The sequence below is a fragment of the Eleutherodactylus coqui genome, chromosome 8, assembly GCF_035609145.1.
Source record: "Eleutherodactylus coqui strain aEleCoq1 chromosome 8, aEleCoq1.hap1, whole genome shotgun sequence".
NCBI classification, from domain to species: Eukaryota; Metazoa; Chordata; class Amphibia; order Anura; family Eleutherodactylidae; genus Eleutherodactylus; species Eleutherodactylus coqui.
In genome coordinates this window covers 100861008-100885650 of record NC_089844.1, presented here as the reverse complement: position 1 = coordinate 100885650, position 24643 = coordinate 100861008, and the positions used below count along the sequence as shown (strand labels likewise).

General features: G+C 45.6%; 1 protein-coding gene across 2 annotated transcripts in view; it reads right to left on the bottom strand.

Moving 5' to 3' along the window:
* ALG1 (ALG1 chitobiosyldiphosphodolichol beta-mannosyltransferase) overlaps positions 1–8877 on the bottom strand; it is a 31021-nt gene extending 22144 nt beyond the window's left edge. Inside the window, exons 1-4 of one of the 2 annotated variants that reach the window (XM_066576146.1) lie at positions 8592–8877; positions 4756–4833; positions 3257–3360; positions 2592–2740 (exon numbers count right to left, since the gene is read on the bottom strand). In XM_066576146.1, the coding sequence (XP_066432243.1) occupies positions 2592–2740; positions 3257–3360; positions 4756–4833; positions 8592–8850 (590 nt within the window). In that variant the 5' untranslated portion in view covers positions 8851–8877. Of the gene's footprint in view, positions 1–2591; positions 2745–3256; positions 3361–4755; positions 4834–8591 lie in introns of those variants that run through there. The other variant, XM_066576147.1, reaches the window with a different exon arrangement.
* Positions 8878–24643: the final 15766 nt, after the last annotated feature.

The window sequence follows — 24643 nt, the reverse complement described above, 5'->3', positions numbered from 1 at the left end:
AGCCTTTGGAGATTACATAGAGAATACTTATTCATTGGTGACATTAAAAGTGCAATATCCGAGTTTAAAAATACACATGAGAACGACAATTCCAGCCCTCCTGTGAAATAGGAAGCCCTCCATTGTGTTCTGAGGGGCATTTTCATTTCACACGGTTCTCGTCTTAAAAAACAGATCAGCTAAACTGAACAAATTACTTAAAGGGGTTGTCCCGCGATAGCAAGTGGGGTTATGCACTTCTGTATGGCCATATTAATGCACTTTGTAATATACATCGTGCATTAAATATGAGCCATACAGAAGTTATTCACTTACCTGCTCCGTTGCTGGCGTCCCCGTCGCCATGGTGCTGTCTAATTTCAGCGTCTAATCGCCCGATTAGACGCACTTGCGCAGATGGGTCTTTTCCCTTCGGCTCGCTCCGGCAGCAGCGGCGTTCTGGCTCCGCCCCCTTGTACGCGTCATCACGTAGCTCCGCCCCGTCACATGTGCCGATTCCAGCCTCCTTATATTTAATGCACGATGTATATTACAAAGTGCATTAATATGGCCATACAGAAGTGCTTACCCCCACTTGCTGCCGCGGGACAACCCCTTTAATGTACTACAGATGAAGGAAACTTCTAATAAGAAACACCCCTCAGATTCAGTTAGAGCTGAGGTCTCCACGAATTACTACATTTAGTCTTGTGTACAATTTCCATTTGTTCTGTATCTTATGTCACATTATGGTTACATAACATTTTCTTTGTTAACTTTTAACATTTGAAAAACAAAACTAAGGAATTTCATTCTTATTACAACAATCTATACAACATTAAACCGCTCAGAATGACGAGTAGCGCGAGCAGAGAGGGGGAAATAGCCATCTATCTCGATAAATATTCCCCAGAGCCCATTAATCCAGGGGGAACTCAGAAGATGGAAGAGGACTTTATGTCCTCTGAAATTATAGAATTCATTCAAGAGTTAAATCAGGCAAAAGTCCGGGGCCAGACGGTTTCTCAACCAAATTCTATAAGCTCTTCAAGAATGAAATAGCCATGTTACTTCTCAGAGCCTTCAATGCGATATCCAGTGGGGAAGGGGGGTGCTTTTCCTACACAAGCCATACAGGCAAATCTAGGGTAGTAGTCTTGCCTAAACGCATCGGTCTGCGGTAATTATCGGCCCATCTCGCTCAAAAACTTTGTCTTAGGGATGATTCATAGAGACCAAGTTGGTTTTTATCCCTGGGAGAGAGTAGACACAAGATTATAAAATCCATGTACCTGGTGTTAGGAGCCGGCTGCAAGGGCTCCCCACTATGCCTCATGGCGACTGACGCAGAGAAAGCCTTTGACCGAGTAGGGGGGCAGTTTCTAGAGGCTACTTTGCGCAAGGTGGGTCTGGGACCCCGTATGATGGATAGGATAATGGCCTCATAAACCAACCCATCCGCCAATGGTTCTTTATCAGAATCTTTTAATATTCTAAATGGGACAAGACAGGGGTGCCCACTGTCTGCTCTTCTTTATGTGTTGACAGTGGAGCCCCTATCCAATGCAACTCAATCAGGGGAGTGATAGTTGGCCAAATTGGACAAGAAGATCTGCGGTATAATACAGGCACTGAAAGGCATGTATTTTTTTGTTCAAATTTGTGGATATGAATGCAGTATTCCACAAGAGAAAGAAAAATCGCAACATGCTCTATTTTAGTGAGAATTCCACGCAGACGGCCCCCATTAAAATCAATGGATGCAAGTGTTCCGTCACCCATACGCAATTAAATCACGTATGAGCCGTGGAAATGCTCGCAAATTCAGAGGAAAATAGAAAGTAAAGCCAGGATGCCGGCTGGAGGGGAGGAGAGATCTTTCTTCCACGTGGACGATACGCTGTGCATATGGGTACATCTGCAAGGAAAACCGCTCGCAATTAATTTTCGTGAATTATCGCAGGTCTTCTGCTGTGGAAATCCGCATGCAAAATCCGAATCGTTCGTGTGAGCCTGGCCTTAGTCAGAGACTGCTGTTAATGCCTGTAGCCTGGAATGATTTTTCCTTTACTTTGGCCCCCAATTCTGGTTGTGTCTTATAATCAAATTCGTCCTACACTCTAGAAAAAATGGTACAGCGACAGAAAAACTAAATTCTGAGCAAATCAACTGCCATGACTATATAATGGCTTCTCAGTATATACATTATACAGAGATAATAGCATAGCTTGTAGAATTATTCCTGATAGACCAGTCATAAGTTTAAAGGGGTATTCCAATCTATCCCACAGGATGTGCCCTAAAAGTCCGAACACTCCATAGGAGTGCGAGTTAGGTTAACCGCATTGCACAGCGGTGCTCAGCTGTTTCTGTTCTCTTGGCCACCTCATGGAGATGCATTCCACTGCAACCATGTTTGGACAATATAGGAGTACAACAATCTGTTCACACTAGTGTCATGGCTTCTCAGATATGACAAGAGTTTTAAGGATGGTACACGCCAATACTCCAGAAACTCAAAACCTAGCTTACTGCTTATGACATGCCAGTAGCTGGTCTATAACCCAATAGCAGCGTCCTTCTTTAGTATGAATAGTTATAAATATACTTACCATTTTGCAATGTGTACAATTGGATGCCTGGGACCATTCGTCAACCTCATAATAGAGTACCCATAGTTATGCCAGTCAATTATCAGTTGGCATCTTCTTAGAAGACAAAATAACCACGTTACTGCTATGGCGGGTAATCCTGGAGGATTCTACCTTAAAGACAGGAAAAGAATTCACTGATTTTATCAACAAAAATCAGGAAATTGAGCCATATACAAACTATAGCAACTATTCAGTAACTTCTATAAGTCTTATTTATTAGCTAAAACTGCTCTGCACAGACACCACCTTAATCCACGGACATCAGACAATCATCCCAAATTAACTAAACAATGGGTTTTCTAAACCTCAAAACTAGTTTAAACCCTTCCTGACATTTGCCATATTATGGCTGTGTCACACAGCTGACACCTGGCTGGATCGGAGATTACCCTGATCCTTGCCGGTTAACCCCTTAGATGACATGACCAATGCTAACTGCAGCATCTAAGTGGTTAGACAGAGGGAACAGGCTCCTTTTGTTCTCCATGACACGATCACAGGGTGGCAAAGGTTTGCTATGTCAGATGGAGGTCTAGTAAAAGCCTCCAGACCTATCATAGTGCTTCTATTAAGCCCTGTCAGAGGGCAGGGCTTAATAGGAGAACATAGAGATCAATCCTTACCTGAAGGAGAATAAAGGATGGAGGATCAATCTTCAAAAGCTCGTAAAAAAGCTGAAGAGCCTGCACAGTAACCTTTAGGATATACCGAAGTAATCTTGGTCCAACTGTATAGAGAGAAAAGAATATTTTTCTTTTAATTTACCAGATTTGACATGCTGAATATGGAGATCTTACTAAACAAATGATCATACCTTAAACGGAACCTGTCACGTTGAACATGCTTTTCTATATGTGGGTAGCACGTTATACAGCAGGAGGAACTGATCGGATAAATATGCAGAAAAGATTCACTAGACCTTGTAATTTAGTCCCTCTGTTTAAAAGGGGTTGCGCCAAAACTTCAAATTATGCCGTATTCATAGAATAGAGGATAACTTAGTTGGCGAGGGTCTCACTGCAAAAAAAACGTGTCGATCTCCAGAACGGGACTCCCATGTCCCACTCTGACTGTCGTTGGCCAAGCATGTGCGGGCAGCGCTACATTTCAATGGGCCTGATGGAAATACCCAAGCTGCACCCGTTCGGGTATCTCAGCAGTCCCACTGACAGTGAATGGAGCACTACTATGCTGGTGTGACCAGTGCTCCATTCAGTCTCCTCTTCACAGAGTGGGGTTCAGTAGCCCCAGCGAGGACAACGGGGGACACCTTGTTCTTGAGATTGGCGTATGCCTGGGGATAGGGAATAACTTGCAGTTTTGGTGCAACCCCTTTCAGTCTCTGCTCACTGTGGGCTTACAAGGCCAGTAGATGGTCCTGCTCATTAACTGACAGACATCTCTTTATGCATGCTCACACAAGAAAGACTGTCAAGCAAGTCACCTACTTTCAACCCAAATGCATAGCTCATAGGCATAAAAGTAAGTGACAATCTAACTCCTCAGGCCGCACCATGCGAGTACTGTAGAAGTTGAAATATAAGCCCCACCCCGAAAATAAGCCTTAGCTGCATATAAAAAAAAAAAAAAAAAAGACAATAGATCCCCTAACAGGCGCTGTCAGCTCCGCCACCTGTCTCCTAGCAGGTCCCCAGCACTTGTTTCAAGTCTTCTGTCATCGCTTCCTGGATTGGAGGTTCAAAATCGCTGCTTCCAGGAAGCGCTGGCTGTGATTGGTTCTTGAGTTTCGCGGCTCAGTCAACCAGAGTCAGTGCTCAATGAATGGCTGTGATTGTTTCATCGAGTGCTGGCTCCAATTTGTTCTCGAGAGCCGCAGCTTAGCCAATAAGAGCCAGCGCTCGATGAACCAATCACAGCCATTCATTGATTTTCAAACCCCTCATCAGCAAGCAATGCCTGAAGACAAGTGCTGGGGAGCTTCGGGAGACACAGCGGAGCCAGACAGCACCTCTTAGGTGTTTTTTTTTTAATGCAGCTAGGGCTCCTTTTAGGGCTTTTACAGTAGGATTTCCTAGTGTAAAAGTTGCAGCGCACGAAAACCAAGTAAAGCAAAGAAAAAACAATAACAAAAAATACAAAAAAAACCTCTAATGCCCATTACCTTTTAGCGCCGGGAAATCAGACAACTGATGAATTTTTATTTTTGGATTATCCAAGACATCTCTGTGAGGGTCCGTTTCTTGGAAAATAGAGGGGGAAAAAAGGCGTATTATTACTCTACAACATATGCAGTAATGTCAGCAATTACATGCATGTGACACAAGGGATCCCTATAGATCCCCAGTATGGGCTTGTGGGCACTCTAATTACTGTGGATCTTGGACAACATGGAGACAACACAACTGAGCTTTAGCAGGGATTCACAGCGGGATACAGCTGTTACTATTGTTTCAGCTGTATCCCGCTCCCTGATGAGAGGTTGGGAGTGAAGAACAGAGCGGTCCAGCTGCGTTCTTCATACCCCACTTGGAGCGTTCGGCTGAATAACAGCCGGGCGCTGCAAGCAGGGAACAGCTGGATGCAGAAGACAAGGGGGGACACCCTGCTTGTCTTCTGCAGCCTCCGCTGGCAGCACAAGGTGACCGCTCAACATCTGAGCGATCAACTTGAGCTGTAAATGACACAACGATTATCGCTCAAAAGATGTCTTGAGTGATAATCGTTGTGTCTAAATGGGCCCTTAGGCTGAGCTCATACAGCATGGTGCAGAAAATCTGCACATTGTGTCCCATGAAACTTTTGCAGCCCTCACTTTTCACATTACAATCAGTGACAGCCTGTGGCAAACAAACAGGGCAATCTAAAGGCCCTTTTACACGTAACGAGTGTCAAGGAAACAATGCCCGACACTAGTCCCCACGCATGCTAGCTCCAGTAGTGTTACACAGGAGCGAGTATCACAGAGCGGCCAGAAGGGGTGCAAGGGGTTCCGGAGATTTCAGTCCGAGCTCCACCCTTCCATCCCAGGGTTCACAGCTATTTGAATGGAAAGGTATTCATAGACAACGTAGTCTCACAGCGGCGATCGCGATATTGCTGCCAGAAAATCCCGTCTTTGTTCACGTGACTTTTAAGAGTCAAACACTGCTTTTTCTCGCAAAAGCAACGCTGCTTGCGATTTTCTTGCAAGAGAGACAATAGGACTTTCTAATGTCTTTTTAAAATCATAAGTTTATGTGATGTGATAAAACGGATGCTCTATAGGGAAAACGTGCGAAAAAAGAGCAAAACACAGAAAGATAGAGTATGCTGCAATTTTTTTCCACGCAACATCGCAAATGTGAAACCACTAAAAACTCTTGGTTTTCAGAAGTCTGTTTACATGGCATCGCATCGTGTGTAAAAAAAAAAAAATTGCCTGATTTTATTGCCTGTCTAAAACCGACCTCAAGCTGCTTTTATGTAGCCGAGAGAATCGCATGAGATTTGTGAGACGCAGAAAGCTCGTCCAAATATGAACCCCATTCTTTTGAATGGGGTCATATACATGAGCGATTTTTTTCCCGCATTGCAGCAAAGGGAGGAAAAAAAAAAATAATAAAAATCGGGCATGTCCTATTTTTGGACGTTCCTAGGAAAGCATTGCCCATTGTTTTCAATGGGTCCAGAAAACACATCAGACAGCAAGCGGTGTGCACGCGATATGAGGTTTACCACTGAAAACAACGGGAACCACTTGTCAGAGAATCGCAACTGTACTGAAGTGATGGGAGGCGTTTTAGAGACAAAACACCCCGCATTCCGCAGGGGCATCGCATGTTCCTGAGCGTGACGAGTTTCAAGGGCCGATATCTTGCTCAACCGTGTAAAACTAGCCTTACGAGCGAGACTCTCACGTGTTTTGTGGGTTGCAAGACGCGCAAATATGAACTCCATTCTTTTGCATGGAGTTATTCATATCAACTATTTTTTTCATCGTTCAAATCTATGGGCAATGCGTTCCAGGAAATGCAAAAAGTAAGAGCATGCCCTAAACAACCACCGATACATCCTTTGACGGAGCTGCAGCCGCATACATCACTTGACAGCAAAGCTCTGATAAGCTCTGTGGCTCATTGGAGCTGTTAACCCTTTAAATGCCAATGTCAATTCTGACAGTGGCATTTAAATCCCCTGAACAATGTGGATCGCAAAGAGCCATGTGGGTGTCATGGCAGCTGGGGACCTTCAGAAAGGCCCCAGGGTTGTCATGGCAGAATGCCAATCAAGCCATGCCCATGGGGTGGCTTGATACACTGCCTGCCTGATAGCAGTACAATGTAATGTTATGGCATTATATCATACTGCAGGAGCGATCAAAGCAGTGAAAGTTATTGTCCTCTCTGGGGACAAAAAAAAGGAAAAAAGATCAATAAAGTTTTACTAATTATTACAAAAAAATGTAACAGCTTTGAAAAAAAAAAAACCTTTTGTCATATTTATAATTTAAAAAAAAAAATCAAAATAGGACAAAAATACATATTTAGTATCACTGCGTCCGTAAAAGTACAGTCTAACCCCACATGAACGTCAGAAAAAAATGAAGAATGGCAGAAATTTGCTTTTTTGGTTACCCTGTCTCCAAGAAAAGAAATGCAAGAAAAAGCAATCAAAAAGTCGTATGTATTTCAAAATAATACCAACGCAAACTACAGGACGTACCGCACAAAATGAGCCCATGCACAACTAGGTCGATGGAAAATTTTTTTTAAAAAGCTATTGCGCGCAGAAGATAATTTAAAAAGATTAAGTATCTTTGGGGAAAAAAAAAAAAAAACACACAATACAGCAAAAAACACTCTACATGTTTGGTACCGTAGTAATCGTACTGACCCATAGAATAAAGTTGTGTCGTTTTTGTTGGTTTGTGCGCCGTAAAGCAGGAAGCAACGAAAGACGGCAGAATTTCGGGGGTTTTTTTCATTTTACTCCACTTAGAACTTTCTAAAAGGTTTTCAGTACATTAAATACCGTGTTTCCCTGAAAATAAGACAGGGTCTTATATTAATTTTTGTTCAAAAAGGTTTAACTTTTTTACATGTATAGCTGCCGGGACACTATTTAAATTGACTTTTTTAAATTAACTGTTAGCAGGGCTTAATTTTGGAGTAGGGCTTATATTTCAAGCATCCTCAAATTCTGTAAAATCATGCTGTGTCTTATTTTCAGGGAAACAGGGTAGCACCATTGAAAATTACAACTCGACCCACAAAAAACAGGTCATCATACAGCGACGCTGATGGATAAATAAGGTAGTTACAATTTTTGGTGCTTTTAGGCTGGGTTCACACAGTGCGGATTCACCACGGATTTGCTGCTTTTTTTCGTTGCAGATCCGCCGGACGGACAATCTGCTGCATTTGCAATGCGAGCCAAAGTGAATGTGTTTTGACAAAATGTTGTTCTCACTATGTAGAATTTTTCAGCGCAACCGCAGTGCGAAAAAAATGTTGTTGCGGCGCGTTTCTTGAATATGCAGCATGTCAATTCTTTGGACGTTTCCGTGGCTGTTTTTTTGCCCATAGGCCTCCATGTGAGCAGCAAAAACCCAACTGATTCCGCAGGTGCTTTTTGATGCGGAAAATATAGCAGTTCCGCTGCAGATTGTTGGTGTCAAGGAATAGAAATAAAGTTGATTGTGAAGCACAAATCCACACTAGAAAATGTTGGAAATGGTTTATAAAACACTGCAGAGTTAAACACACGTCATTACCTGCGGAAATGCTATGCAGAAAAAACGCACGTAACACGCTACAATAAACGCAAGAACCAACTAAGATTTCGGCGGAATTTCCGCACAGAATTTCCACAAAAATAACGCAAAGAATCCGCTCTCTGTGAACCCAGTCATAAGGGGTTAATTAATAGAATCCTCATGCCAGTTCTATCCGATTGCGAGAAGCTCAGAACTCTGCCACACGTGTAACTGCTACAGCCTGGAGCAGTTCCCTGTCTTACCACGGAAGCCGGCGAGGGTCACAGTAAAGCCATTTCGCACCAGGGACAAGGCGTGATACGTCATCCGCGGGCTGCGGCCCAGGTCTCCCAGCACCAGCACACACACATGAGAACGGCTCCCGGAGGCAACAAGGACGGAGCCACAGAGCAGAGCGGCTAGCAGCGTCAGTGCGGCCAGCACACAGGCGGGACCGGTGCCACACAGCAGCAGCAGCAGAACCGCACACGTCCCGCCGGCCAGCAGCACTAGCGCGGCCATGTCTGTGTAGGGAAGAGGGGCTGAGCCCCGCCCCCTCCCGCTGATTGGCCTCGTATGTTGTGACTGGTGAGCGCCACCTACAGTGTAGGAGCTGCACCAACAGAGTCTGCAGACAGTGCTGAGGCAGATGCTTCCTTGCCGGGACACGAGCTAAGAGTCTGCCTCATTACGATGCGGAACTCTCTAGTCATGTATCTTGTTCTTATGTGGAAAAACATATAATAAAAAACACACGAAACGGTTCGAATTGCTGAATCTGCGATTGTCACGCGCACGGGCGATCCGCCGTATTCCGCACACATACCAATAATAGAACATTCGCATGTCCGCTCACAAGATTGCGATTTCCGCAGCATGTTCTATTTTCTTGCGGATTCCGCACGGACGGCTTCCATTGAAGTCATTGGAAGCTGCCTGACCTGCGATCCGTCCTCACGTCCCTCTCTCTTGTCTTCATTATCTGTAGGGCGGATGTCTGCGGCGAGTAGGGTTGCCACCCAGCCGGAAATTCACCGGCCGGGCCAGTATTTTTTTTACCAGCCCTATTACAGGCCGTTATTTTGGTCAGCCTGCCGTGTCCCCCGCGTGGATGGATAACACATCTGCCACATGCGGCAGATGTTTTCTTTATCCCCGCGGGGAATAAAGAATTCCGTGCTGCACCTGTCACAGATGACAGCTGCGGTAGAGGATCCAGCTGCCGGCACCCGTAATTGTTTTTCAGGGAAGGGCTTTAAATATAGCCGACGGACATGCGCAGTACAGATCTTTTTCAAATCTTTGTTTTTCCTACGTTGTTGCTAGGCGGTGTGGGTACCCGCGGCCTATCAGCAACGTCAATTGCGGGCGGGTCGGACGGCTTCCATTGACTTCATTGAGTGGAAGTCGCAATTGGTTTCCGCAAGTGTGCAGGAAGAAGTGCTTTTCCACAGCATGTTACGAACTATATGTGCTGCAGATCCGCGGTGTGGACGTCGACCACAGATTCCGCAATGCAAATCTGTTCGTGTGCACCTGGCCTTAGGCCACTCTCACACATGCGTTCAGAAAACGCATCTCGAAATCACAGTATTTTTACCACAATTTTGAGCAGCCTTTTTGAACGCACATCACAGCGTTTGACAGCTCTTTTAACCGCACCCCATCATTGTAATGGGTAATGAGGTACGTTTAAAAGCACTAAAACACGCAAAAAATAATACAGACAGCGCTCAAAAATCACAGCCTCAAGCCACACTCGCACATGCACCTTCTACTGCGATTACTGCGGCATTTTGAACACCGTGGTAATTGTGGCACAACTCTCCCATTGATTTCAATTGATACAATTTCCAAGCACTGTCTGCTTTATTTTTTGCTTAGTTTTCGTGCTTTTTAACTCACCTTATCACCCATAATAATGATGGGATGCGTTAAAAAGCGATGTGAACACTCTGACACACATTTAAAAACGGTGGTAAAAATCACAGCAAGACGCCACGATCAAAATCATAGCATTTTGGCAACACTGTGTGTGAGAGTTGCCCTAGAAATGCCATGTTCAAGCACATGTTTGCGAGGCCCTACTAAAATCAATGGCAGTGTTGTTCCACGGTTAGCACGGCGCTCAGGACACAGCACTAATCGCGGTAAAAAGCAGCGTGTGTGAGTGTGGCCTTAGGCAAGGCGTATTTGAATCATATTTTATGCACATGATTTACACCTGTATACTACGTGGTACATCGTGGTAATTGGCAATTCACATACATTGATTTTCGCTCTTACAATCACACTAGCGCTTTTGCATTGCATATAACACACAAGTAAATAACCCAGCGCGTTCGATTTTACCGCATATTACGGGCGATAGAGCCCCATTGTTGTCTACAGATGCGTACTAAACACTGTACATACATAATTACCTGCGCAATGTCGCTAAGCGACAAAGCGGGAAATTTAATAAATTAAACCAGGAAGACTGCGCAAAACAGCGTGCGTTGAGATACCCTGCCACAAGGGCATCAAAATCACGTCCCCAAAATGCGTTATCTGTGCTGGCAACAATTCAATTAATAAAGAAGAAATTGGGTTAATCCCTTTGCTTTTATGCGCCCGCAGTCCATAATTTTCTCCTTTTTACAATGAAGCATTTCTACACCCCGTTACCTATGGTGATGGTAAAAGGACTGACAACACCCCTCTAAACATTCTACAAAAAAACTATTCTGAATATTAGGGGCTGCTGCATCCTTCTCTTCTCTTGGATTACAATAGTAATAGTGGCCCCATAGTGATACCAGTAATAATAGTGACCCCCATAGTGATTCCAGTAATAATAGTGACCCACATAGTGGCCCCAGTAGTAATAGGGTCCCTCATAGTGGCTCCAGTAGTAATAGTGCCCCCATAGTGATTCCAGTAATAATAGTGACCTCCATAGTGGCCCCAGTAGTAATAGGGTTTCTCTTAGTTGCCCCAGTAGTAATAGGGTCCCTCATAGTGGCCCCAGTAGTAATAGGGTCCCTTATCGTGGCCCCAGTAGTAATATTGTTCCCAATAGGGATTCCAGTAATAATAGTGACCCCCATGGTGGCCTCAGTAGTAATAGGGTCCCTCATAGTGGTCCCAGTAGTAATAGTGTCCCTATAGTGATTCCAGTAATAACAGTGACCCCATAGTGGCTTCAGTAGTAATAGTGAACTCCATAGTGATTCCAGTAATAATAGTGACCCCCATAGTAGCCCCAGTAGTAATAGGGTCCCTTATAGTGGCCCCAGTAGTAATAGGGTCCCTTATAGTGGCCCCAGTAGTAATATTGTCCCCAAGAGTGATTGCAGTAATAATAGTGACCCCCCATAGTGGCTTCAGTATTAATGGGGTCCCTCATAGTGGCCCCAGTAGTAATAGTGCCCCCAATAGTGATCCCAGTAATAATAGTAACCCCTTTAGTATTATGTAATATTGACAGAGGATGCCCCTTTGTTATAGTCACAGTCCTGGGTATAAACAGATTATGGGAGAGATCTGTGTAATAGTCACACCCAGAAATTTGAGACTTAAGATAAAACAAGACTATTTGTGCACCTGATTTATGTCTTTGCTCAGACTGTCTTTTGTTATTTTTAGTCTCAAATTTCTGTGTTAACATTTATTTAGCTCATGAGGGGTGTCCCCCCTCCCCTCTGCATCTATATATTATATTTGTGTGCCATCCAAACTAGTTTCCACAGCCTGATAAAGGGTTGAACCCGAAAGCTCGCTATTACATCATGTATTTGTTAGCCATTAAAAGGTATCATATCTACAAGATGACTTGGTTTCTCATACTGAGAACATTTACACTTTACCCAGATACACATGTTTTCGCCCAGTCCGAGCTATCTTATTTTATATATCAGACTATTATGTGGCATGGTGTCAAATGCTTTAGAAAAATTCATATATACAAGATCATAGACTCTCCTAGGTCCAGCCTAGAACTTACTTCATGTGGTGGCCCAGAGTTGGGGTCCCTCCAGCACTTCAGAATTTGTATGTTTTGTGTATGTCTCATGTCACTGCATGTAGTGTTGAATAGAACAGTGATAGCTGTATTAACACAACAGTGCATGAAAGGCTTAATGTCTGGAAAATCTATTGTTTTTGTCTAGTTATGTGTATTGGTCTATGTGCCAGGGACGAGGGAGGAGTTGGCAGTTGAGAGTTGGAGTTTGAGAGGAGAAGAGCCTGATAGCAAGGCGTGATGGAGATGGAGGAGAGATGGGCTGTTGCTCCTGCCGGAGCTCAGCCATGGTGGAGTCTCTCCTTGTGGGAAGTCTTTCCCCTCTGGGATTTAGAATGCAGGACATGTAGAGCACACGTGGGTATGAGAATGCAAGAATCGCATGCTCCCCCGCAGAACCGCAACTTAAGCGAGACCAGTAAGAAACTACCTAGCTTTAGTCACAAGTGTAAATATGTTGGAAAGACCGTGCAGTTGAGAGTGTTTTACCCAAGAAGGAGATCCATCAGATAACTGTGTCTGAGGATGTATGTGCCTTGGGGAACACAAACTGTGCGGGTAAAAGAAATGAGGTGAGCGATGTAAGCCTACAATTCATTCTACAAATGTTGTATTTGCAAAGTACAAGTTATTCTTTATTGTATGGAAGAAGAAAAGTTATTTTAATCAAAAGGACAAAACTGCACGTCCCTGGTTTTTGTTGGAAAAGTACTTGAATCTGGACTACTCTTTACTCAGGACGGGTGATTCATTGCTTGTCCAGGGACGTTGGAGTCACGATGACAAACAAGAACTACTTTAGGGTAACCAAGGTTACTCCTTGTGACCTTCCCTGTTAGTAACAAGGTGAGGCTACTAGTCACCCAACTAGAGGAGATTGTAGAGCCACCCGTGACCTACTGTTTTCTTGTACCCTGTTGTCTGCTTGGCTAACAGCCTGGCACTCGGACGCTACATCGACGTGCAGTCTTTATGTAACATAGTATGTTAGGCCAAAAAAAAAAACACATGTCCATCCAGTTCACCCGGTCACCCCCCTCTGTTGATCAAGAGGAAGGTGAAAAAAAAACCCAATGAGATGGCAGACAATTTTTTCCAAAATTCCCTATATGGTTGGGAAAATAGGTACCAGTTATCTATAGCGGAAGAAGTAGTAACATCTGGGCCCTGAGTCAGCGAAAAGGCCCTACTACTGCAGAAGAAGACATCAGTATTATACATGTAAACAACGAGAAAAGAAAGAGTTTACTCACACTTGCGTTTGTCTTGCACATTTTTTCTCACGCGATATTGCTCCGTTTTTTTCACGAGATTGTCAATGGGACTTTCTAATGCTAAAAACGCATCGCACAAAAATTGCATAGCCTCAACTTGCGATGCATTTTTAACATTAGAAAGTCCCATTGACAATCGCATGAAAAAAACGCAGCGTGAAAAAAACGTGCAAGAAAAACGCAAGTGCGCAGGAGCCCTTATGGGAAGACAGAGGGAGTGAGGGGGCAGGTGAGCATACAAATCACTTACCCTGATTCAGCGCCCCCCTGTCCTATAGTTTTAGTTTTAGATATGTAGATAAAGTGGCGTAACGTGAAGCTCCTGGGCTTCAGTGCAAAATCTGTTACATGGTCGCACACCTCCAATGTGCCATTTATAGTTACTGGTCAGCAGGACTCAGTGTGACTGCTATCTCTGTAACCCTACAGCTGGGCCCCTGTATGAATGCATTGATTTAATGTCCTGGAGACGCAAACATTTTTCTTGTGGGATAAAATGGGGGGGGGGGGGGGGTCCTTTTTTTTACAACATACATGGAGTTGCAAAAAGAACTTGTTATCTTTATTCTTTTGGTTAGTATAGTATTGGCAATTCCAAATTTATATACAAAACAAAATATTTTTTCTTGGACTAATTTAAAAAAATATATATATTTTTTGCTTTTTAAACAATTACTTTCTGTCACCATCTTCTGACAACTATAACTGTTTTATATAAGCATGAATGGGAAGGCGGTGAAGGCTTGATTTTTGCGTGGCTACTAGAGATGAGCGAGCACCAAAATGCTCGGGTGCTCGTTACTCGAGACGAATTTTCCGCGATGCTCGAGGGTTCGTTTCGAGTAACGAACCCCATTGAAGTCAATGGGCGACCCGAGCATTTTTGTATATCGCCGATGCTCGCTAAGGTTTTCATTTGTGAAAATCGGGGGAATTCAAGAAAGTGATGGGAACGACACAGCAACGGATAGGGCAGGCGAGGGGCTACATGTTGGGCTGCATCTCAAGTTCACCGGTCCCACTATTAAGCCACAATAGCAGCAAGAGTGGCCCCCCCAACAACTTTTACATCTGAAAAGCCCTCATTAGCAATGCATACCTTAGCTAAGCACCACACTACCTCCAACAAAGCACAATCACTGCCTGCATGACACTCCGCTGTCACTTCTCCTGGGTTACATGCTGCCAAATCCCCCACGACCCAGTGTCCACAGCGCACACCAAACTGTCCCTGCCCAGCCTTCAGCTGCCCTCATGCCACGCCACCCTCATGTCTATTTATAAGTGCATCTGCCACAGGAAAAGCAGGCACACACTGCAGAGGGTTGGCACGGCTAGGCAGCGACCCTCTTTAAAAGTGGCGGGGCGATAGCCCACAATGCTGTACAGAAGCAATGAGAAATCCAATCCTGTGCCACCTCCATCTGGAGCTGCACACGTGGGCATAGCAATGGGGAACCTATGTGCCACACACTATTCATTCTGTCAAGGTGTCTGCATGCCCCAGTCAGACCGCGTTTTTTTATATATAGTCACAGGCAGGTACAACTCCGCAATGGGAATTCCGTGTGCACCCACAGCATGGGTGGCTCCCTGGAACCCACCGGCGGTACATACAAATATCCCATTGCATTGCCCATCACAGCTGAGGTAGTATTGTCATGTTTAATGCAGGTGGGCTTCGGCCTACACTGCATGCCCCAGTCAGACTGGGGTTCTTTAGAAGTGGAAACAGATGCATTTACAACTCCCTGTGGACCCACAGCATGGGTGGCTCCCTGGAACCCACCGGCGGTACATACAAATATCCCATTGCATTGCCCATCACAGCTGAGGTAGTATTGTCATGTTTAATGCAGGTGGGCTTCGGCCCACACTGCATGCCCCAGTCAGACTGGGGTTCTTTAGAAGTGGACACATGCAGTTACAACTCCGTGTGGACCGACAGCATGGGTGGCTCCCTGGAACCCACTGGCGGTACATAAATATATCCCATTGCAGTGCCCAGCACAGCTGAGGTAATGTCAGCTTTAACCCCTTGAGTGGCACGCCCGGAAATTTTCCGGGACGAGCTTCACTGCTCATAGCAACATAGCCCGGAAGATTTCCGGGCTCTGTATCACTATGGGAGCTGCAGAGCACAATGCCACAAGCTGTGACACTGTGTTCTGCCTGCACAGACCCATACAGAGCAGTACAAGGGCTTTGAAAAACCAGCAGAAGATATTGCCGATGTGCCGGCAATATCCTACTTTGTTTACAGGTTGCCATAGAGACCATCGGCTTGTCAGAAGCAAGCCGATGGTCTCTGTGGCAGGGAGAGCTTGGTGCTTGGCTGTCAGAGGACAGCTAGGTACCTGCTCTTACAGCAGAGATCAGAGAAAACCTCCGATCTCTGCTGTGTTAACCCTTTACATGCTGCAGTCTATGTGACTGCAGCATGTAAAGGGCTGTCACTGCAGCATGTAAAGGGCTGTCACCATCGAACCCCTGGAATGTGATCAGGGGGTCCTGATGGGTCCCTGTGGAAGTCCCCTAAAGGGACAAAAAATTAAAATAAAAAAAAAAAAAAAAAGTTAAAAAATTATAAAAAAATACTAAAAACACTTGTCTCCCTTTACTTTGTAAAAAATCAAAAATACAATCACACATGTGGTATCCATGCGTCGTAATGACCCAGAGAGAGAAGTTAATACATTATTTAACCCCTTAATGACATGGCCCCTTTTTTTCTTTTTTCCCCCATTTCTTTTTTTCCTCCCCCGTTTAAAAAAATCACAACTTGTCCCGCAAAAAACAAGCCCTTATATAGCCATGTCAATGGAAAAATGAAAAAGTTATGGCTCTTGAGACGCAACTGCAAAATTAGTTGAAATTCAATGATTAGACCATTTTAAAAAACCTGCCCTGGTGGGCACGACAGGGTGGTAGGAAACCCGCCACTCAAGGGGTTAATGCAGGTGGGCTAAAAATTAATTTGATTACACTGTAGGCGAGGGCCCACAAAAATTGCTGTATCAACAGTACTAATGTACCTCTGAAAAATTGCCCATGCCCAACCGAGAGGGCAGGTGAAACCCATTAATCGCTTTGGTTAATGTGGCTTAATTTGTAACTAGGCCTGGAGGCAGCCCAGTTAAAATAAAAATTGGTTCAGGTGAAAGTTTCAACGGTTTAATGAGCATTGAAACATATAAAAATTGTTTAGAAAAATTATATGACTGAGCCTTGTGGGCCTAAGAAAAATTGCCCGTTCGGCGTGATTATGTGAGGTTTCAGGAGGAGGAGCAGGAGCAGGAGGAGGAATATTATACACAGATTGATGAAGCAGAAATGTCCCCGTTTTGGATGGTGATAGAGAACGATGCTTCCATCCGCGGGTGCAGCCTACGTATTGCTTAGGTATTGCTGCTGTCCGCTGGTGGAGAAGAGAAGTCTGGGGAAATCCAGGCTTTGTTCATCTTGATGAGTGTAAGCCTGTCGGCACTGTCGGTTGACAGGCGGGTACGCTTATCCGTGATGATTCCCCCAGCCACACTAAACACACTCTCTGACAAGACGCTAGCCGCAGGACAAGCAAGCACCTCCAGGGCATACAGCGCGAGTTCAGGCCACGTGTCCAGCTTCAACACCCAGTAGTTGTAGGGGGCAGAGGCGTCACGGAGGACGGTGCTGCAATCGGCTACGTACTCCCTCACCATCCTTTTACAGTGCTCCCGCCAACTCAGCCTTGACTGGGGACCGGTGACACAGTCTTGCTGGGGAGCCATAAAGCTGTCAAAGGCCTTAGAGAGTGTTCCCCTGCCTGCGCTGTACATGCTGCCTGATCTCTGCGCCTCCCCTGCTACCTGGGCCGCGGAAATGCGCCTTTGGCCACTAGCGCTGTCGGATGGGAAGTTTACCATCAGTTTGTCCACCAGCGCCCTGTGGTATAGCATCATTCTGGAACCCCTTTCCTCTTCGGGAATGAGAGTGCAAAGGATCTCCTTATACCGTGGATCGAGCAGTGTGTACACCCAGTAATCTGTAGTGGCCAGAATGCGTGTAACGCGAGGGTCACGAGAAAGGCATCCTAACATGAAGTCAGCCATGTGTGCCAGGGTACCTGTACGCAACACATGGCTGTCCTCACTCGGAAGATCACTTTCAGGATCCTCCTCCTCCTCCTCCTCTGGCCATACACGCTGAAAGGAAGACAGGCAAGCAGCATCTGTCCCCTCAGCAGTGGGCCAAGCTGTCTCTTCCCCCTCCTCCTCATGCTCCTCCCCCTCCTCCTCAACGCGCTGAGATATAGACATGAGGTTGCTCTGACTATCCAGCGACATACTGTCTTCTCCAGCCTCTGTTTCCGAGCGCAAAGCGTCTGCCTTTATGCTTTGCAGGGAACTTCTCAAGAGGCATAGCAGAGGAATGGTGACGCTAATGATTGCAGCATCCCCGCTCACCATCTGGGTAGACTCCTCAAATTTTCCAAGGACCTGGCAGATGGCTGCCAACCAGGGCCACTCTTCTGTAAATAATTGAGGAGGCTGACTCCCACTGCGCCGCGCAAGTTGGAGTTGGTATTCCACTATAGCTCTACGCTGCTCATAGAGTCTGGCCAACATGTGGAGCGTAGAGTTCCACTGTGTGGGCACGTCGCACAGCAGTCGGTGCACTGGCAGATTAAACCGATGTTGCAGGGTCCGCAGGGTGGCAGCGTGCGTGTGGGATTTGCGGAAATGTGCGCAGAGCTGGCGCACCTTTCCGAGCAGGTATGACAAGTGGGGGTAGCTTTTCAGAAAGCGCTGAACCACCAAATTAAAGACATGGGCCAGGCATGGCACGTGCGTGAGGCTGCCGAGCTGCAGAGCCGCCACCAGGTTACGGCCGTTGTCACACACGACCATGCCCGGTTGGAGGCTCAGCGGTGCAAGCCAGCGGTCGGTCTGCTCTGTCAGACCCTGCAGAAGTTCGTGGGCCGTGTGGCTCTTCTCTCCTAAGCTGAGTAGTTTCAGCACGGCCTGCTGACGCTTGCCCACCGCTGTGCTGCCACGCCGCGTGACACCGACTGCTGGCGACGTGCTGCTGCTGCTGACACATCTTGATTGCGAGACAGGGGTTGCGTAGGAGGAGCAGGAGGAGGGTTTAGTGGAGGAAGCATACACCCCCGCAGATACCACCACCGAGCTGGGGCACGCAATTCGGGGGGTGGGTAGGACGTGAGCAGTCCCAGGCTCTGAATCTGTCCCAGCCTCCACTAAATTCACCCAATGTGCCGTCAGGGAGATATAGTGGCCCTGCCCGCCTGTGCTTGTCCACGTGTCTGTTGTTAAGTGGACCTTGGCAGTAACCGCGTTGGTGAGGGCGCGTACAATGTTGCGGGAGACGTGGTCGTGCAGGGCTGGGACGGCACATCGGGAAAAGTAGTGGCGACTGGGAACCGAGTAGCGCGGGGCCGCCACCGCCATCATGCTTTTGAAAGCCTCCGTTTCCACAAGCCTATACGGCAGCATCTCTAGGCTGATCAATTTTGCAATGTGCACGTTTAACGCTTGAGCGTGCGGGTGCGTAGCGTCGTACTTGCGCTTGCGCTCAAACTGTGGCGCTAGCAACGTCTGGACGCTACGCTGAGAGACATTGCTGGATGGGGCCGAGGACAGCGGAGGTGAGGGTGTGGGTGCAGGCCAGGAGACAGTACTGCCTGTGTCCTCAGAGCGGGGTTGGATCTCAGTGGCAGGTTGGGGCACTGGGGGAGAGGCAGTGGTGCAAACCGGAGGCGGTGAACGGGCATCGTCCCACCTTGTGGGGTGCTTGGCCATCATATGCTTGCGCATGCTGGTGGTGGTGCCTCCCCAGCTGATCTTGGCGCGACAAAGGTTGCACACCACTGTTCGTCGGTCGTCAGGCGTCTCTGTGAAAAACTGCCACACCGTAGAGCACCTTGACCTCTGCAGGGTGGCATGGCGCGAGGGGGCGCTTTGGGAACCAGTTGGTGGATTATTCGGTCTGGCCCTGCCTCTACCCCTGGCCACCGCAGTGGCTCTGCCTGTGCCCACACCCTGACTTGGGCCTCCGCGTCCTCGCCTGCGTCCACGTCCTATAGGCCTACCCCTACCCCTCAGCATGGTGTATTAGCAGTAGTGCAGAAACAGAATGGTGTAATTAAATGTGCCGCTTATTATCCTGTGGTTGGAGGCTGACTTCGTTTACGGAACACCAGGAAATAATTTGGCGCAAGCCTGCTGTAACACTTAGCTGGCTGCGTATTTATTTGGAGAACTACTACCCCCAGCAGACACGGACCCAGAACACTGAGCAGAGTGACAGGCAGGCCAAATAGATTTTTTCCAAATATTTTTTTCAAAAGGACCACTGCGTATATTCAATCTATAATATATGTCTTCTGGCCCTGGACTGTGTGACGGAACTGCAGTGTTGCACTGTTATTAACTGCAACAGACCGGTGATTTCAGAGCCAGGAAATAATTTGGCGCAAGCCTGCTGTAACACTTAGCTGGCTGTGTATTTATTTGGAGAACTACTTCCCCCAGCAGACACGGACCCAGAACACTGAGCAGAGTGACAGGCAGGCCAAATAGATTTTTTCCAAATATTTTTTTCAAAAGGACCACTGCGTATATTCAATCTATAATATATGTCTTCTGGCCCTGCCTACACAATTCTCTCCCTGGAGTATTACTGCAGGGTGCAATGCTCTGCACGGCCGATATACCAAAAAAAAAAAAATGTGCAACACTGCTAAAAGCAGCCTCCACACTACTGCACACGGTTAAATGTGGCCCTAAGAAGGGCCGTTGGGGTTCTTAAAGCCTACAATCACTCCTAACACTCTCCCTGCCTAACCACCACTTCTGTCCCTGTACTATTACTGCAGGGCGCAATGCTCTGCACGGCCGATATACCAAAAAAAAAAAAAAAGTGCAACACTGCTAAAAGCAGCCTCCACAGTACTGCACACGGTTAGATGTGGCCCTAAGAAGGACCGTTGGGGTTCTTGAAGCCTACACTAACTCCTAACACTCTCCCTACAGCAGCTCCAACACGATACCACCGTCCCTCAGCTATCTCACAACGCATCTGAGGCGAGCCGCGGGAGGGGCCAATTTTTATACTCGGGTGACACCTGATCTCCCCAGCCACTCACTGCAGGGGGTGGTATAGGGCTTGAACGTCGCAGGGGGAAGTTGTAATGCCTTCCCTGTCTTTCAATTGGCCAGAAAAGCGCGCTAACGTCTCAGAGAGGAAAGTGAAAGTAACCCGAACATCGTGTGGTACTCGTTACGAGTAACGAGCATCTCGAACACGCTAATACTCGAACGAGTATCAAGCTCGGACGAGTACGTTCGCTCATCTCTAGTGGCTACCAATAGTTTCTATTAGTGCCATTTTGGGCTATATATGAATCTTTCATAGCTTTTTAATAAATATTTATTAGAGATAGGATGACTGAAAATATGCAATTTTGCTATAATGTATTTTTTTCCTAATGGCATTCACCATGTTGGATAAATATTGCCATATTTTATATAAATCAAATTTTTACGGATTTGGCAATATAGCTGATCCTGGCTGCTGCAGCCAATTACCGGAAGTCAAAAACAGCCAGCATTTGCCGCATATGGAGCAGGTTCAGCGCCCGAACGCACTCCACACTAACACCGTGCACATCTGACGTACATGTATTTCAGATGTCACAAGGAGTTATGCAGGATGTGCATTTTACCCCTTTTATAGTCCATAATTTGATCCTCGGCCATTTTCACACAACGTGCGGGGAACATAGGCCAGGTCCTATCTTTTCTCGGCCATACAATTAACAGCCGTTGGTGAAAACGAAACCATTGGAATCAGTCGTTTAGTTTTGTCCTGTTATGTAACTGTGATAATCACGGCCACGTAACAGGAGAAAATCACGTTCGTCTGAATCCGCCCTGAGATGGTATAAAAGAAAATTTAGCATCACTTCAAAATGTAGGTTCCACCCTTAGTTTTGGCTTATAAATATTGACCAAAATACTGCTGTGTGAAAGAAGTCTTTATTGTAAGTTCACAACTTCTTTTTTGAGACCATTTGAAACTGTCTGCTCGATATTACATGGGTTGAAATAATATTGTTGCATGGGTTGAAATAATTTATAGATAGCTTGGACCCCAATCACAGAACAGGGAAAACATGGGGGGGGGGGGGGATATGTGTTTTCTGGGTGAAGTAGATTGGCACAGGTTATAAATTATAAAGAGAGATAGAGGGAAAGATAGTGTAGACAGGGGTCTGCGACTAAGTAATGGCAATGGAAGTGGAGTGGTGGGAGGGGTTAGTACAGTTAGAATTGGCAGGATAGTTAATAGGGATACATTTAAAATAAAAAATATCCCAAACTTTCTACACTGTATGTCGACTAATGCTAGAAGTCTGACCAGTAAAGTTGAAGAACTGAAAGTAATAATAGTCTTTGTTTATATAGCGCCAACATATTCTGTAGCGCTTACAAGACAGGGGGAATGAAAACAAAACCACGGTTATATGAAGTAATCAATTGAAAGAAACAATAGGGGTGAGGGTCCTGCTCCAACAAGCTTGCATGCTACAAATAATGGGGTGATACAGAAGGTAAAGGGGCTGGAGATGTGCACGGTATGGCAAGATGGAGAGTGAGGGTTCTGTACATATAGACAATAGACAAATTGGGCCATATGGTGGCTGAATAGGTATGACTGCAAGGGGCAGTTGATTACAACTAGCAGGGATTACAGTCTGTAGGGCAGGAAGCATGTTATCAGGCGGAGTAAAGAGGGTTTGGTTTAGGGGATATGGTATGCCTCCCTGAAGAGATGCGTTTTTAGAGCACGCCTGAAATATTGTGTGTCAGTGATTGTCTGAATAATTTTGGGTAGCACGTTCCAGAGGATTGGTGCTGCTCTGGAGAAGTCTTCGAGGCGAGAATGGGAGGTTCGAATTAAAGGGGCACTTAGTTTGATTTCGTTAGCAGGGTGGTGAATTGAGATGAGGGAAGCAATGTAGGGTGGTGTGGTGCTGAGGAGAGCTTTGTGGATGAGGGTGGTAAGTTTAAATTGAATTCTGTATTTGACAGGCAGCCAGTGCAGTGCCTGGCACAGGGCAGAGACGTCCGAGTAGTGGTTGGACAGGAAGATGAGCGAGTTGCATTAATCGAGACGAGAGGGGATGAGGGCAACAGTGAGTGGTTTTAGTTTGTCCGCAACTGATATGCTCGGGCCAGAGATTGGATATAGGGGGTAAAGGAGAGATTGGAATTGAATGTAACCCTAATGCAGCGGGTGTGCTTTCTGAGAGTTATGGTGGTGCCACACACTGACATGGAGATGTCAAGATGGGGTCGGTTAGTAGAGGGCGGAAACAGGAGTAGGTCAGTTTTTGAGAGGTTCAGTTTTAGGTAGAAAGAGGACATAGTGTTAGAGACAGCAGACAGACAGCGGGTGGCGTTCTGGAGGAATGTTGCTGTGATGTCACAGGAAGAGGTGTATAGCTGGGTGTCATCAGCATAGACATGATATTGAAAGCCAAATCTGATGGTTTGTCCAATAGGGGCTGTGTAGATGGAGAAGAGGAGGGGGCCAAGAACCGAGCCCTGGAGGACCTCAACAGCAAGGGGAAGAGGGGGAGAAGGTGGAGCCAGAAAAGGACACACTATGTCTGAGGACATCTATTACTAAGGCAAATAGATTAAGCTGCAAATCACAATGAGGTAATTATTATCAGGGACTTTAACTATCCAGATATAAACTGGCAGATCTCATAAAGGAAATTAGTTTCTCATAATAACTAACGGTAATTAACTTTCCCAACTTGCTCAGGACCCAACTAGAGGAACTGCCATTTTGGACTTAATATTAACCAATAGATCTGACACAGTAGCAGGGGTGCAGGTTGGTTGGCACCTAGGGAAAAATGACCATAATATAATAAATTTCAACTTTTCTTTCAAGAGGGAGTCTTTTCAGGGAGCTACAAAAATGCAAAAGCTTAGGAAGGCTAGGTTCAATCAGATCAAAGATGCCCTTACCTTATTGCCTGAGACAATGTCCTCAAAAATAAGAGTATAGACAGTAAATGGGCAATTTTTAAAAGCATCTTAAATACTTACTGTGAGCGGCTCATATATTACGGGAATAAAAGGGTCATGATAGGAGAAAACCAATGTGGCTCAATAATGTAAAGGGGGCAATAAACTACAAAAAGAAAGCAGTTAAACTACTATCACAAAAAGGCAGCAAAGAAGCATTAAAAAGCTTTAAAGAAAAAATAAATCATTAAAAGCAGCCATGATAGAGACAGAGACTTATTGCCAATGGGAGTAAAACTAACTCTAAACTGTTCTTCAACTATATAAAAAGCAAAATGATTAAAACAGAAAGTGTTAGCCTTTAAAAAGTAATGAGGGAATAACACTAGACGGTTGTGAGGAGAAAACAAACCTGTAAAATAGTTTTTTTTGCCAGTGTATTCACTCAGGAAAATGAAATGTAAGATGAAATGCAGAATGGTAAAGTAAACTCTCCATTTAATGTCCCTAGTCTATCCTAAAAAGAAGTGCAAAGTTGACTTAAAAAGATTAAAATAGACAAATCGCCAGGTCACAATGGCATACACCTCCGAGTTCTAAGGGAATTAAGTAATGTGATAGACAGACCCTAGTTTCTTATATTTAAGGACTCTTTAGTGACATGGTCTGTCTCACTTGATTGGAGCAAATGTGGTGTCAATATTCAAAAAGTTATGAAAAAGCAAACCTAGAAACTGTAGGCCGATAAGCCTCACTTCTATTGTGGGTAAAATGTTTGAGGGGTTTCTAAGAGATGCTATTCTGGGGTACCTCAATGAAAACAGCTGCTTATCTCCGTATCAGCTTGGGTTTATGAGGGGTTGTTCCTGTCAAACTAATCTGATCAGCTTGTACACGGAGGTAATTGTAGACTGTAGATTCATTGGATCTTGCATATTTTGAGTCTTTTTCAACGTGTTTGATACTGTACAGCATAAAAGGTTGGTATATAC